Source organism: Xenopus laevis, chromosome 9_10L (genome assembly GCF_017654675.1).
Source record: "Xenopus laevis strain J_2021 chromosome 9_10L, Xenopus_laevis_v10.1, whole genome shotgun sequence".
NCBI lineage: Eukaryota > Metazoa > Chordata > Amphibia > Anura > Pipidae > Xenopus > Xenopus laevis.
This window is the reverse complement of record NC_054387.1, coordinates 134095588-134112067: the sequence shown is the minus strand read 5'-3', so window position 1 is coordinate 134112067 and position 16480 is coordinate 134095588. Positions and strand designations below refer to the sequence as shown.

At 44.7% G+C, this 16480-nt stretch overlaps 2 protein-coding genes across 3 annotated transcripts; both read left to right on the top strand.

The window, feature by feature from the left end:
• The first annotated feature begins 790 nt into the window (after positions 1–790).
• znf234.L (zinc finger protein 234 L homeolog) lies at positions 791–5138 on the top strand. Of its 2 annotated transcripts, NM_001096814.1 has the most exon segments (5): positions 791–844; positions 1380–1559; positions 1663–1800; positions 1890–2016; positions 2750–5138. In NM_001096814.1, coding segments are annotated over 4 exon segments (1758 nt in total). In that variant the 5' UTR covers positions 791–844; positions 1380–1448; the 3' UTR covers positions 4132–5138.
• Positions 5139–12690: 7552 nt separating this feature from the next.
• LOC108703770 (oocyte zinc finger protein XlCOF7.1-like) lies at positions 12691–15255 on the top strand. Its single transcript, XM_041576597.1, has 3 exons — positions 12691–12726; positions 12816–12939; positions 13622–15255. The coding sequence occupies exons 1-3, from the start codon at positions 12694–12696 to the stop codon at positions 14737–14739; spliced, it is 1275 nt and encodes a 424-aa protein (XP_041432531.1). The 5' UTR covers positions 12691–12693; the 3' UTR covers positions 14740–15255.
• The last annotated feature ends 1225 nt before the right edge of the window (positions 15256–16480 follow it).

Genomic DNA, 16480 nt, shown 5'->3' with positions numbered 1-16480 from the left:
TATATAGGAAGGTCAGTGATCCCAATGTTATTAATAGGGAAAAAAGATAAATATATAGGAAGGCTGGTATTTTTTTCCAGAAAAGGTGGCAACCCTAGGGGAACCCTATCCTTGGGATTCTTCAGGAACATTTGTGAGGGGTTTTGTCTGTTTTTACTAATAGCTGAACCCAGCAGGCTATAAACAGGGGACATGAAATACAAAGAGTTGACAGGCCTGGCAGGTTAGAATTCTGCTTGATGCCGATGTTATTAATAGGAAAGATTTGCAAGGATATAGGAAGGCCGGTATCTTTTCTGTCTGGCAACCTTAATGTTGGGGAGCAGCTGTGTAATCAGTCATTAGGTTACAGCACTCTTATTACTAGCAATGGGAATCAGTCCATCACAGCCAGTCCAATGACTTGAGTTAGTGATGGTGAGTGAGATATGAGCCTATACCTGCCGCAGTGTGTCATGCAGTAACCATAGTAACCTCACAGTATTAGAGCAGGCAGGGGCAATTACTACACAGAAAAAAAATCTTAGGGATAAATGGCTGTAAATTTCTCCTCAGTCCCTTGCTCTGCAGTCTCCCCTCCCCACTCTCGGTCCATACAGCCAATCACTGCGCAGTGCTGTGTGTTTTCCATTTGCCCCGCCCCTTTAACCTCGGCTACATCTATATACATCCGACCTGTTCAGCCTATCACTGTGTATCACTTCCGCCGTTTAGCCAATCGCTGTGCACTTCTAATTACACTGTGTTTCAGTCTAATCTCTCAGGCTGTTTGGTTATTGTCTGGTGAGAACAACTCCAGCCTTACAGTGTAACAGAGAGAAGTGTGAGGAGCAGCAATAAATAGGTCAGTGTGTGAGAGACACTTGTGTAATGTCCCCCCAATATACTGAGCCCATATGTGCTGCCTCCCTTATTCCTACCTTGTGTGGCACCCACCTCTGTCATTTACCCCTCACTCTCCTCTACTATGGGCTGTGTGTCTCACACTGGGGTTACTCCTCCTGCTGCTGCTGCTGTGGGACTGGGGGTCGCTGCTGCTGCTGTGGGACTGGGGGTCGCTGCTGTGGGACTGGGGGTCGGTGCTGCTGCTGTGAGACTGGGGGTCGGTGCTGCTGTGGGGCTGGGGGTTGCTGCTGCTGTGAGACTGGGGGTTGGTTCTGCTGTGGGACTGGGGGTCGGTGCTGCTGCTGTGGGGCTGGGGGTTGTGCTGCTGTTGTGAGACTGGGGGTCGGTGCTGCTGTGGGACTGGGGGTCACCTCCTGTAGTGACTAAGGCCGTAGGAGATTTTATGGGATTCTATGGATCTGGGCCCCTGTAATTCTATTGGGGATATTGCTGGGAATAATCCTGTATAGAAATGTGTAAGTGCTTAATTCCAGGGTCACTTCCAGGTCAGTCCCTCCCACGAGGAGCCAATGGGAATGTGGGAGGAAGCGAGTGACACAGGGATGAAGGGGAAGAAGAAGAAGAAGGATAAAAATGAGGAGGAGGAGGAGCGGGGGAAGAAGGAGAGAATGGTGAATCTGACACTGGAGATGATCTATCTGCTGACTGGAGAGGTGAGGGGCACTGTGACTGGCACACTGACAAGAGACTGTCTGTCTGTACAAAGGGGGTCTCTCTGCAGCTCAAACACCATTCTCTCTTCCTTTCAATATTTAGCACTACATCCCTAGGAAGAAGTCAGATGATGGGGGGGCCCTGCATGCCCCTGGCTCCGTCATACAGAAGGAAAATAACAAGAATGACAAGAAGATCCTGGAACTCATGTCCAACATCATCCAGCTGCTGACTGGAGAGGTGGGTACAGCGGCCCCTTATTGTTTAGTAACAGTGGATGATAATCCCTTTCTCTGGCTGGGGGATGACTGGAACATTGTGTGTGACAGGTTGCCATAAGGACTCATCATGTTTCCATCTATTTTTCCTTGGACGAGTGGGACTATATAAAAGGAAACAAGGACCTTTATGAGGAAGGGATGAAGGAGGAGGAGCCCCAGCAGCTCCGCCCACTGGGTGAGTAATGGGTGCAGGGCACAAGTAATGCTAAACTGATGTATCACTGAGTGAATCAATAGGCAGAGTGTGAGGGCTGTACAAATAAAGATACCATGTAAATACAACATAGTAATCAGTGCAAAGCAGCAGCAAGGATTTGAGGTGATCGGTCTGTTTATATCTAGATATGATACACAGCCATTTCCCTTGATAGTGATTATCCCTAATACAATATCAGTATTGTCTGTGAGAATATAATACACTAATAGTAGAAGGTTCACAAGTACACACGGGCCACTATATTGCAATTCCGCCTGGTGCACGGGGCCTTGGGAAGAAGGAACTCCTCTAAAACAATTAGGCACCAGCACCCAAAGCAGTGCAAACCCCTAGTGTTTATTTATTTTATTTTTAAACAAAAAACCAACAAAATTTTTGGTACTTCAAAGGGAAACCCCCCACCCTTGTTGGTTTTTGTTTAAAGAAAATAAACACTAGGGGTTTGCCCCTGTTTGCACTGCCTTGGGTGCTGGTGCCTAATTGCTTCTACATATAAAACACAAAATCTTTAGCTGATGCACCTGAATACACATGAGCTACTGTTTTGTGCTGCCCCCTACAGACCTCTAGCATCACAAAGTAAATAACCAAGAGTGAGTACATTAACAGCATCAGTAATACATTGTTATCATTGTTGAGTCTCACAGTACATATTTCTTATGAAATTAAACCCAAATCATGTTTATTCCAGGTTGGGAATTTGATGTAACAAGTGATATTGCAACCAATGGGATTAAAGAGGAAGTAGCTTTGTGCCAATCAGATTGCAGCATTAATCCATTTACAGAACAGGGAACCGATACACCTACGCCTATCATGGGATGCAGCCTGAATAACAGTTCAGCAGAGGATTTTAAAGAAGAAGCAGCTTCAAGGGAAGAAGAAAATCACATTGCAGAACAAACACAAAGAACAGACACATCGACTCTCATGGAGCAGAGCCTGAATAGCAGCTTGTTCCCTACAGACACATCCGATAGTTCTGAAGATGAATTGGATTCATATGACACAGACCATAATTACTGCAACATAAATACAGAACACACACTAGGAACAGACCAATCAGCTCCTACCATGAGCTGCAGCCTGAATACCAACTCACCAGATCATTATGTATCATTTATTGTTAAAGAGGAAACAACTTCATGGGAAGGGGAAAGCCAATCATATTACAGAATTCAACCACTTACAGAACAGATACAGGGAACAGATACACCTACTCCTATCATGGGATGCAGCCTGACTAACAACTTGGCAGATAATTATATATTAAATGCTATTAATGAGCAGTCAGCTTCATGGGAAGGTGGGAACCAATCAGATTACAGAATTATTACAATACCCAGACAAGTACCAGGTACAGATCAGACTACTCCTGTTGGGGGATATACTCTGTATAACAGTCACACTGATATCAGTAACGATGGGGAAGGGGAAACTGTTAATGATTCCAAACCAACAAAAGGAAAGTTACGTTGCGCTGTGTGCAATAAAATGTTTGTAAGTAAGAGAACTCTGGAACGCCATCAGATCGTTCACACAGGAGAGAAACCCTATTCTTGTTCCGTTTGTGGGAAACAATTTGCACGCGTCTTCACCCTCACCGTGCACCAGAGAACTCACACGGGAGAGAAACCGTTTCCCTGCAATGAATGCGGCAAATGCTTCTCAAGTCTAGCGCATATGGTCTCGCATCGCAGGATTCACACAGGGGAGAAGCCATTCTCGTGTCCTGATTGTGGCAAATGTTTCGCACATCGCTCCACCCTCAGCAGCCATCAAAAAATTCACACGGGGCAGAAGCCGTATACATGCCCGGAATGTGGGAAATGTTTCTCACGCCTGTATCTGCTGAGCGTGCATCGCAAGATTCACATCACAGAGAAACAATACACTTGCACTGAATGTGGAGAAGGGTTTTCACATGTCCAACAGCTGCGCCAGCATCACAAGATTCACACGGGGGAGAATCGCTTCTGGTGCCCTGAGTGCGGGAAAGGCTTTGCACATCACTCGTGGCTGAAAAGTCATATAAGAACTCATACAGGAAAAACTAATGTAGTCCCATCCTGATTGTGCTTTGTGGTTGAATCGGTAGAGACAGAGAGATTGAGTTGGTCAAAACCAGTCTAATTAAAAAGCCCAGAAAAATGAAGGGGAAATGTCTGGTGTGGCAGTTGCTATGCAGTTCTGAATCACAACAGATAAGGACTGCCCTGAGCTGCCATTAAAGAGGAACGATCATGAAAATGAACATTTAAAGGAGACATTTTGTGTAAAAATAAGAATGTACCAGTGCATTATACTCATTTAGATATAGAAGAATTGTGCTTAAAAAAGTAGTGTTTCAGGCTGATTTATTGAATATTTCTGCAAAACTCCTAATAATCCCTCCCTTCTCTTCCACTTGCTGCTCCCTGAATTCCCAGGCTGTGCACTCAGCTCACTGCACTGTAGGACAGGAACCAATCAGCAGCTAGCAGGACCTGATAGGGAACTGAAGCCTGTCTGTGCTTGTGTGACTGCAGGGCTGTGATTGGCTGTCCCCCTCCTACTGTGCTTCTGGCAGGGACCGTTAGGACACGCCCACCCCTCATGTGAAACACAGACAGGGACCAGAGAACATCTATAGGGAGCTCCAATAAAGGGACTATTTTTAAAGATAATATTAATGTTTAGCCCCATGTAAAAGCAACACCATATATTACTTATACTTGCCTACACAATTAGGGTTTTTTCATTTATCCTATATGACTCCTTTAATATAAGCTTCATCATACAGAAAAAAGACATTTCCTAAGCAAAATAAAAATTCTATACCATTGGTGAAATATTCACGTTACTCTTCACTATTGTCTTCTCAGCGTCTGTCTCTTCATTCTGTCTTCATGCAGGAGTTGAAGAGAGACAAATGCTGCGAGGGAAGTAGTGAAGGGTAACTTGAATATTCAGAAACGGTACAGATTCTTTTGATTCTTGTTTTAGTATGCTGCAGCTTAAATTACATTTTTATTTTTGTGATATTTCCCTTTAAGTACTTGTTCATTTAATGCAATAAAATCATTTTTATTTGAATTTGATTTCGGCTGAGGTGGACATTTATACACTTAATTCTCTGGGGAAACATACATGTATCTTCCTGTGTAAGCCACTTTATCACACACACACACACACTGACTAGGATTCATGATAATTGTAGGGATTTGGTAAAGATAAAATACATACACCATGCATGTAATGACTGTTAAAGGAGAAGGAAACCTAGTCGGCGCAAACCCTCCCCCCCCTCCCGTGTGTTGCCCACCCTCCCTCCTCCCCCCTGGCCTACCTGTCCCGCCGTATGGGGTTTACCTTGACGTGGTATGGCGGCTTACCAATTTTATGATCATAACTTTGTAACAAAAAACCCTGTTTTTCTTTTTTTAGACAGGGGATTATTGTATTTATATATTTTTTTATATGGCCTTGCACCCACAACCCCCTTCTTGCCGCTGGGCAAATGCCCCTAACTTGTTACTTACCCTTCTGCGCAGGTCCAGTCTACGGAGTTCACCGACGCCATCTTCTTCCACGCTATCTTCTTCCTGCTTTGACCGGCGCAGGCGCAGTAGGAGCATTTTGCCGGAACGATCGACTGCGCATGCCCCAAAAGTCACGAAGTGAAATCGGAAAACTTCGTGACTTTTGGCGCATGCGCAGTAGAACCGTACCGGCGAAATGCTCCTAGTGCTCATGCGCCAAAACGCCGGTCAAAGCAGGAAGAAGATCGCGTGGAAGAAGATGTCGCCTGTGAACTCCGTGGACTGGACCTGCGCAGAAGGGTAAGTAACAAGTTAGGGGCATTTTCCTAGCGGGACAGGTAGGCCAGGGGGGAGGAGGGAGGTTGGGCAACACACGGGAGGGGGGAGGGTTTTGCGCCGACTGGGTTTCCTTCTCCTTTAAGGTACAACATGTAGCCCCCCACAATAAAAAAAGTGAGAGAAATGAAGGTAGTCCCACTAAATCTGGGTGTCCCATATAATAGGCAGCATTCTGGTTGGATATAAAACAAATGGGAGTGTATTGGATCCTCAAAAATAGACAAAATCATCCACCTCCCAAATGTACTTATCGTCAATCAGTCCCACAGTTTGTCATCCTTCTCCCTAGTTCATCCCTTTTGAACCACTCGTTTCTTACCTCACCTCATGCATTTCTGTTGCACCCATTAAAGGGGAACTATCGTGAAAATTATAATTATAAGCTTCATCATATTGAAATAATAACATTTCTAAATACAATCAATTAAATATTCTGCACTGTTTCTGATATAAGCAAGTTTATCTTCACTATTCCTCTCTCAGCATCTGTTTATCTTCACTATTCCAGCGCGTCAGATCGTGCCGAAAACGTCCATGTAATCCTACCCTTAGGGGGGCTCCTTTTGCCTAGAAGATGTATTAGAGGTCACTCTATTAAACTCACCAGACATCATGTCTCTCTACATGCAGAATTTGTGCAAAAGGCAGTTATTTTGTTAGATTTTGTTTGTACTGGAATCAGTCATTTGAGTGAGCTCTAATACATCTGCTAGGAAAGGAGCCCCCCTATAAGATATATTGGATCTAACTGTCAGTGAATATCTGACACCCAACTGCTGCATGAAGAGAGAATGAAGATAAACAGATGCTGAGAGAGGAATAGTGAAGATAAACTTGATTATTTCAGAAACAGTACAATTGATTGTATTTATTATTTAAGTATTATGAAGCTTATATTTTTTTTTTTGTGATTGTTCCCCTTTAAACATTCCTCTGAGCCCCAAACCCTCTACCAGGCCCCTCCAATCATCTGTTTTAGCTGCCCATAAAGTTCTCCTCTAGTACCAATCAGAAGAGAGCAGCCAAGGGAATAGCATAAGATTACAGCAGAGATCAGTGAACTGGAATGTTTACGCTGCAATTGACACAAACAGCTAAGTGACCAATGGGAAAGGTTCATTCTGGAGTTTGACTCTGCATCATGTGCCCAGTAGATCATCATTATATGTTTATACAAATCCAGCAGGTTAGGCAGAGCTTTCTCTTCATTTATTACAAATAGGGGTCTGACAATAATATAGCAAACGTGGGTTAAAGGATAAGAATAGGAATGGGGCCCTGTTAACAAGAGTTTACAATCTATAGGGTTAGGGAAAATTTGAGGCATAAGAAAGAAGAGCTTGCAATCTATAGGGTTAGGGAAAATTTGAGGCATATAAAAGAAGAGTTTACAATCTATAGGGTTAGGGAAAATTTGAGGCATATAAAAGAAGAGTTTACAATCTATAGGGTTAGGGAAAATTTGAGGCATAAGAAAGAAGAGCTTGCAATCTATAGGGTTAGGGAAAATTTGAGGCATATAAAAGAAGAGTTTACAATCTATAGGGTTAGGGCAAATTTGAGGCATATAAAAGAAGAGTTTACAATCTATAGGGTTAGGGCAAATTTGAGGCATAAGAAAGAAGAGCTTACAATCTATAGGGTTAGGGAAAATTTGAGGCATATAAAAGAAGATCTTAAAATCTATAGGGTTAGGGAAAATTTGAGGCATAAGAAAGAAGAGCTTAAAATCTATAGGGTTAGGGAAAATTTGAGGCATAAGAAAGAAGAGTTTACAATCTATAGGGTTAGGGAAAATTTGAGGCATAAGAAAGAAGAGTTTACAATCTATAGGGTTAGGGCAAATTTGAGGCATAAGAAAGAAGAGCTTACAATCTATAGGGTTAGGGCAAATTTGAGGCATAAGAAAGAAGAGCTTACAATCTATAGGGTTAGGGCAAATTTGAGGCATATAAAAGAAGAGTTTACAATCTATAGGGTTAGGGCAAATTTGAGGCATAAGAAAGAAGAGTTTACAATCTATAGGGTTAGGGAAAATTTGAGGCATAAAACAGATAAAAACAACTGGTTGTTTATGAAAGTGGCAGTTGGACTTCCATGTGGGGCCTTTATGTGACACTTGGGACAAGCAGAAGAATTTAATGGGACAGACACTACACTGGGGGAGGGGGGAAGCCCGCAATGTGGAACTGTCAGTAAAACTTGGGGTGCAGCTGTGTCAGCAACTCTGTGTGACTCTGAACCTTAAAAGAGTGCAGTAACCCGTAGCAACCGAACAGTCATTCCTTTGAAAGAGTCTGTAGCAGCAAGAAGAACACTGAAAGCGAATCTGTGGTACCTGTGAGTAACTGCAGCCTCACAGTATAAGAGCAGGCAGGGACAGCTACTGTATAGAGAAATGAACCTTGAGGATAAATGACTGTAAACTTCTCCTCCATCCCTTATTCTGCACTTACCCCTCCCCACTATCTCTCCATCCAGCCAATCACCGAACAGCCCCCTGTATGAGTACCGCCTCACTCCCGCCCCATTGCCCATTTAGCCAATCATACTCCTTCATCTATTTGCTAATTAGCCTATCACTGTACAGTCCGTTGTGCACGCCTCTAGCCCTGGAGTTCCGCCCTTACAAACTTACATACTGCTTGGTTATTGTGCGGCAGCGGCGTTATAGTGAGACAGGAAAGAAGAGTATGGAGCAGCTCTATGTAAGTCTGTGTGTATTGTCCCCCCTCTCCCCAATATACTGAGCCCATATCTGTACCCCCTCACTCTCCTCTACTATGGGCTGTGTGTCTCACACTGGGGTTACTTACTCCTGCTGCTGCTGTGGGACTGGGGGTCGCTGCTGCTGCTGTGGGACTGGGGTCGGTGTTGCTGTGGGACTGGGGGTCGGTGCTGCTGTGGGACTGGGGGTCGGTGCTGTTGCTGCTGTGGGACTGGGGGTCGGTGCTGCTTCTGTGAGACTGGGGGTCGGTGCTGCTGCTGTGGGACTGGGGGTCGGTGCTGCTGCTGTGGGACTGGGGGTCGGTGCTGCTGCTGTGGGACTGGGGGTCGGTGCTGTTGCTGCTGTGGGACTGGGGGTCGGTGCTGTTGCTGCTGTGGGACAGGGGGTCGGTGCTGTTGCTGCTGTGGGACTGGGGGTCGGTGCTGTTGCTGCTGTGGGACTGGGGGTCGGTGCTGTTGCTGCTGTGGGACTGGGGGTCGGTGCTGTTGCTGCTGTGGGACTGGGGGTCGGTGCTGTTGCTGCTGTGGGACTGGGGGTCGGTGCTGCTGCTGTGGGACTGGGGGTCGGTGCTGCTGCTGTGGGACTGGGGGTCGGTGCTGCTGCTGTGGGACTGGGGGTCGCTGCTGTGGGACTGGGGGTCGCTGCTGCTGCTGTGGGATTGGGGTCGCTGCAGCTGCTGTGGGACTGGGGTTCGGTGCTGCAGCTGCTGTGGGACTGGGGTCAGTGCTGCTGTGGGACTGGGGGTCGGTGCTGCTGCTGTGGGACTGGGGGTCGGTGCTGTTGATGCTGTGGGACTGGGGGTCGGTGCTGTTGCTGCTGCTGCTGCTGTGGGACTGGGGGTCGGTGCTGTTGCTGCTGTGGGACTGGGGGTCGGTGCTGTTGCTGCTGCTGCTGTGGGACTGGGGGTCGCTGCTGCTGCTGTGGGACTGGGGGTCGGTGCTGCTGCTGTGGGACTGGGGGTCGGTGCTGTTGCTGCTGTGGGACTGGGGGTCGGTGCTGTTGCTGCTGTGGGACTGGGGGTCGGTGCTGTTGCTGCTGTGGGACTGGGGGTCGGTGCTGGTGCTGCTGTGGGACTGGGGGTCAGTGCTGGTGCTGCTGTGGGACTGGGGGTCGGTGCTGGTGCTGCTGTGGACTGGGGGTCGGTGCTGCTGTCGGACTGGGGGTCGGTGCTGCTGCTGCTGTCGGACTGGGGGTCGGTGCTGCTGCTGCTGTGGGACTGGGGGTCGCTGCTGCTGCTGTGGGACTGGGGGTCTCTGCTGCTGTGGGACTGGGGGTCACTGCTGCAGCTGCTTTGGGACTGGGGGTCGCTGCTGCAGCTGCTTTGGGACTGGGGGTCACTGCTGCTGTAGGACTGGGAGTCGCTGCTGCTTCTGTGGGACTGGGGGTCGCTGCTGTGGGACTGGGGGTCACTGCTGCAGCTGCTGTGGGACTGGGAGTCGCTGCTGCTACTGTGGGACTGGGGGTCGGTGCTGCAGGGAGCTGGTGTAACTAATAATGTTTTACAAATGATAGTTCTGTTTAACCTAAGCTCTTTTCTTCTTATGTCAGAGTTACACAAGCAGAATATCCTATTCTTACCACCTTTTCAACTTTTCGTTGTTTTTTTTTCATTGTTTCATTTTTAGAATTTTTTGAATTGTTTCCCTTCATAGTTAGTTAAAGGGGACCCGTCACCCAAAAAAATTATTCAAAATCCTATTTTATCACATTAGTCAAGGAAAATGAACTTTAATTACACTGTATAAATTATTTGAATCTTGTTTCCTTCAGTCTGGGAATTCGTAATTATAACAAGCAGGCAGCAGCCATTTTGTGGACACTGTTTTTAAGGAAAGCTTTGCATCATCTCAGAATCTAGTTTGTGCACCAGAATGGGGGACCCGATGTCCATTCCCATGCCCTGGCTACACAATTAAATGGTTAAGAGAAAGGGGGAATGTGGGGAGAGCAGTGACATCTAGGAAGTGCTGAATGGAAAGTGAAAGTAATTGTCTGCCCCGCCTCTATGCCCAGGGCATAGAGGAGGGGCAGACAATATTTGATTGACATCTGAGATGTTTAAATGAGCTTACAACAGCTACGAATGCTTAAATAAAAAATAGAATTTGGATTTCATGCTTAATTTGAAAAGGACTTTTATTATATAGATTTTTGTGTCTGGGTGACGGGTCCACTTTAAATAGTTACACAGTTAAATCAGGTTGAAAAAAGACAAAGTCCAACCCCTCCAAATGAAAACCCAGCCCCATACACACACCCCTCCCTACTGTCACATAAATTCTATATACCCATATCTATACTAACTATAGAGTTTAGTATCACAATAGCCTTTGTATTATGTCTGTCCAAGAAATCATCCAAGTCCCTCTTATAGTCATTAACTGAATCATCACCCGGCAGTGCATTCCCCAATCTCACTGTCCTCACTGTGATGAACCCCCTACTCTGTTCCTTTAAATGAAACTTCTTTTCCTCTAGTCTGAAGGGGAGGCCTCTGGTACGTGATTCTCTTTATGGGTAAAAAGGTCCCCTGCTATTTGTCTATAATGTCCTCTAATGTACTTGTAAAGTCTAATCATGTCCCCTCACAAGCGCCTTTTTTCCAGAGAAAACAACCACAACCTTGACAGTCTCCCCTCATAATTTAACTCTTCCCTCCCTCTAACCAGTTTAGTTGCACTTAGTCTCTGCACTCTCTCCAGCTCATTTATTTCCCTCTTAAGGACTGGAGTCCAAAACTGCCCCCATACTCCAGATGAGGCCTCACCAGGGACCTATAAAGAGACACAATTATGTTTCATCCCTTGAGTTAATGCCCTTTTTTATACAAGAACTTTATTTGCTTTAGTAGCCACAGAATGACACTGCCCAGAATTAGACAACGTGTTATCTACAAAGACCCCAAGATCCTTCTCATTTAAGGAAACTCCCAACACACTGCCATTTAGTGTATAACTTGCATTTATATTATTTTTGCCAAAGTGCATAACCTGCATTTATCAACATTGAACCTCATTTTCTAGTTTGCTGCCCAGTTTTCCAGTTTAGACAAATCACTGTGCAAAGTGGCAGCATCCTGCATGGAACCTATATTTCTGCACAATTTAGTCTCATCTGCACAAATAGAAACAGTACTTTCAATGGCCACCTCCAGGTCATTAATAAACAAGTTGAAAAGCAAGGGACCTAGTACAGAGCCCTGCGGTACTCCACTAACAACACTGGTCCAATTAGAAAATGTTCCATTTACCACCACTCTTTGTAGTCTATCTTTTAGCCAGTTCTCTATCCAGGTACAAATACTATGTTCCAGGCCAACATTCCTTCATTTAACCAGTAACCTTCTGTGTGACACTGTATCAAATGCTTTAGCAAAGTCTAAGTAAATCACATCCACTGCCATCCCAGAATCCAGGTCCCTGCTTATAAGGTTCACTGGCCTCAGTTTCAAAAACCTTTGCTCTGTCAGGCTACAGTGTTATTGTTACCTCTTATTTTTCTCTTGAGGCCTTTCATTGTCATATTCCAGTTTGCCATTCAGAAGACAGTGAGTCTATTATAATAAAAGTTACTTTAAAGGTGATCTAGTTCTTTAAATTAGATTATATGAATCTGAGAATAAGTACATTATTCTTATTACTGCTTAATTCCTGGGTCACTTCCAGGTCAGTCCCTCCCACAAGGAGCCAATGGGAATGTGGGAGGAAGCGAGTGACACAGGGATGAAGGGGAAGAAGAAGAAGAAGAAGAAGGATAAAAATGAGGAGGAGGAGGAGCGGGGGAAGAAGGAGAGAATGGTGAATCTGACACTGGAGATGATCTATCTGCTGACTGGAGAGGTGAGGGGCACTGTGACTGGCACACTGACAAGAGACTGTCTGTCTGTACAAAGGGGGTCTCTCTGCAGCTCAAACACCATTCTCTCTTCCTTTCAATATTTAGCACTACATCCCTAGGAAGAAGTCAGATGATGGGGGGGCCCTGCATGCCCCTGGCTCAGTCATACAGAAGGAAAATAACAAGAATGACAAGAAGATCCTGGAACTCATGTCCAACATCATCCAGCTGCTGACTGGAGAGGTGGGTACAGCGGCCCCTTATTGTTTAGTAACAGTGGATGATAATCCCTTTCTCTGGCTGGGGGATGACTGGAACATTGTATGTGACAGGTTGCCATAAGGACTCATCATGTTTCCATCTATTTTTCCCTGCAGGAGTGGGACTATATGAAAAGATACAAGACCTTTCACAAGAAAGGGATAAAGGAGGAGCCCCAGCAGCTCCGCCCACAGGGTGAGTAATGGGTGCAGGATTGCTTTATTCTTATACTTGTGCCATTCCAACAATAAATTCAGATCATGCCCTGGATTGTAAGACACACCTGTGAGATGGTGAGAAAATGATGTTACATGGTCCGTTAATTTTTGGTAGTTGGAGGGGAAACCTATACAACAGGGGTTTTATATGGACTGTGCCAAGCCTGGCCACCTTGCTGCAGTCTATAATAGCTGGAAAAACAATTAAAAAGGTCCCAATTACTTGCAATCCTTGACACTCCATCGCTATGACAACAGCTATGAGGAAGCCCAGGAAGGTTTCTACTGATCGTGTCAAGGACCAAAATACTGTTTGGACAATACACCAAAAATGTACCAACTCATCTCCCCCACCACCGGTCCTTGGGAAAAAAAGGTTGGGGGCCGCTGATATAAAAGATTAGTGTGCAGGATTGGCACAGATACTCCCAGGAATCAGAGTGAGAGAGGAAAGGGTAACATAAATTTGTGCAGGTGTGTGACAGGGGAAGGCTTAGTCATTGAAACTAAATAGTGTTGCAAGTGCTGCCCCCCACAGATCTCTGCCTCTCTAGCAACCCACTGGGACATTACTATGATCCCTTTACTACATCCTTATCATTGTTGGTCTCACAGTACATTTTTCTAATTAAATTAAACCCAAATCATGTTTATTCCAGGTCAGGATTTTGATATTATAAGAGATGTTGCAGCAAATGCAATTAAAGAGAAGGAATTGCGAAAATCCGATTGCAGCATTAATCCATTTACAGAACAGATACAGGGAACAGATACACCTACTCCTATCATGGGATGCAGCCTGAATAACAGCTCAGCAGAGGACTTTATAACAGTTGTTATTAAAGAAGAACCAGCTTCATGGGAAGAGGGAGACCAATCAGATTGCAGCATTAATCCATTTACAGAACAGATACAGGGAACAGATACATCTTCTCCTATCATGGGATGCAGCCTGAATAACAGTTCGGCAGAGGATTATATCTCAGTTGTTATTAAAGAGGAAGTGACTTCATGGGAAGAAGAAAATCACTTTGCTGAACAAACACAAGGAACAGACACATCGACTCTCATGGGGCGGAGTCTGAATAGCAGCTTGTTCCCTAAGGATACATCCAAAGATGAATTGAATTCATGTAAAAAAGACCATAATTACTGCAACAAAAATAAAAAACGCAAACTGGGAACTAAACAATCAGCTCCTATCATGGGCTGCAGCCTGAATACCAACTCAGCAGACCATTATGTATCAAATAATATTAAAGAGGAACCAGCTTCATGGGAAGAGGAAAGCCAATCAGATTTCAGAATTATTACAATACCAGGTACAGATGAGACTACTAGCAGCAGTGGATACAGTCTGTATAACAGTCACACATATATCAATAACAAAGGGGAAACTATTGATGACTCCAAACGTCCCTTAAGGAAGCCCCCCGCGCAGGGAAAGTTCCGTTGCTCCGTGTGCAATAAACTCTTTCAAACGAAGACGACTCTCACTCGCCATCAGAGAATCCACACAGGAGAGAGACCGTATTCTTGTCCTGATTGTGGGAGACGGTTTACACAAGTTTGCACTCTTACTGTGCACCAGAGAATTCACACGGGAGAGAAACCATTTATTTGCAGTGATTGTGGCAAATGCTTTACTAGTCTGTCGCAGATCACTGAGCATCGCAGGATTCACACAGGGGAGAAGCCCTTCTCATGTCCTGAGTGCGGCAAATGTTTTGCACATCGCTCCACCCTTAAAAACCATAAATCCGTTCACACGGGATAGAAACTGCACGTCTGTACCCAATGTGGTAATTGTTTTACCCGTCTGCAACTGCTGAGTGAACCGCTCAAGACTCACACAAGATAGAAGCCGTCCTGACGCTCTGATTGTGAGAAACGTTTCCTATATCACTCGCAGTTCAGCACTTGCTGTACAACTCACGCAGCAAATAAAAACAGTTTTTCGCTGTCGCAGTTTCTGTCAGTCCAAACCATTATTTACTTTCATTTAAGGGTCCGTAACACTAAATAAAGTTTTAGCCACAACTAAATGCAATCTAGTTTTTTTTCACGATCTTTTAAGATCTCTGTGTAAATATGCAAGGGAAAAAAAAAAGAAAAAAAATCATTGGGATGAAAACTAAATTTTTTTTGTGCTTCTTCCTTGTGCCTCGTGTATAATGGATTATTTTAATAGTGGAAGATGAATTTCCCATTTGGAAAGGCTAATTAAAGGTGTCTATGACTGTACCAGGGCTTACTAACTCACTTATTCACTGAATAAATGAAAGAATTTCTATTTCTCTGTGTTTTTGCCTAAGAATGAATTTGTGTAACAGATTTAGTCATCATGGATAAAGATGAGGGCACACATAGTCCAATAGACACACCTATGACTAAGCGCCGGAGGGTGCGAAACGCGTAAGGTGGGATATGGGGGGTAGTATGTACCAGCTTTAATTCTTTTAAAATGTACTTCAATAAATTAATATTTTTTACTTGAAGAAAGCTTTGGGACTTATATCATTTTTTGATATAAATTTTTCTCTGGTAAACAGGACACATGTGCACCTTATGTTCTAATACACACAATGCCACCATCTTCATTCCAGTCTTGAGATTCTCAGTCCAGCCCTGGGCTGTGCAAATGAAAGTAAAAGTTTGGCTTTTTTAGGTTCCAGTTTTACTCTACTGCACATGTGCACAGACTGGCCTCAAATGATCAGCGATGGCAGCTCGGTGTTTTTATTGAATAGTTCCCCCAAATAGGATTTCCAGCCAGGACGATTGGAGCTCCAGGGTCTGAAGTAAGCAATTCTAATCACTGGGTTGTCTGTTATAAATTGGCTCAATAAATAGGGACTGTGGCATCTTACAGCAGCCCCTCTGCCATTCTCCTCTGTCATATACAGGCCCTCTGTTTCCTTCCCACCTCACTTCATGCGTTTCTCCGACCCTCTCCTGGATTAGGCCATTCATCTGCTTTGCCACCATAACAATCAGAACAGAACAGCCAAAGATCAGCAAAGTAATGTCACAACAGAGATCACTGAACCGGAATATTGCGATAGACACATAAAAAAATAGCAAAAACAAAAAACTGCAAATAAAGTGAATTTCTATAATTCAAGCTTGGTTGCATTCAGGCCAATCTTCCCATGAGGAAATGACCATGAAAATGTGAGAAGGGACAGTGATGTGGTGGCCCTTCTACATGTAACACTGACCGGCACAAACACACAGGAACAGGTATAACTCTGGCCCAGGGGGGATCCCACAGTGTTGCACCCGTCAAATAGGAAACTTGTCTCGGGTGTCGGCACCCTGCATGGCTGCACATAAATCAAGTCAGGCTGCATCATAAAAAAAATGTGGTGATTAATAATCCGTATTTAATTATTAGTCGGATGAATTTCTCTTAAAGACCAATTTAAGTTTTTGGCAAAATCCTGTTTCTAAGTGGGTATAGGTAACAAAGAGATTTTACACAGTCATACACACGGTTTGTTTCCTTTTATTCGCTA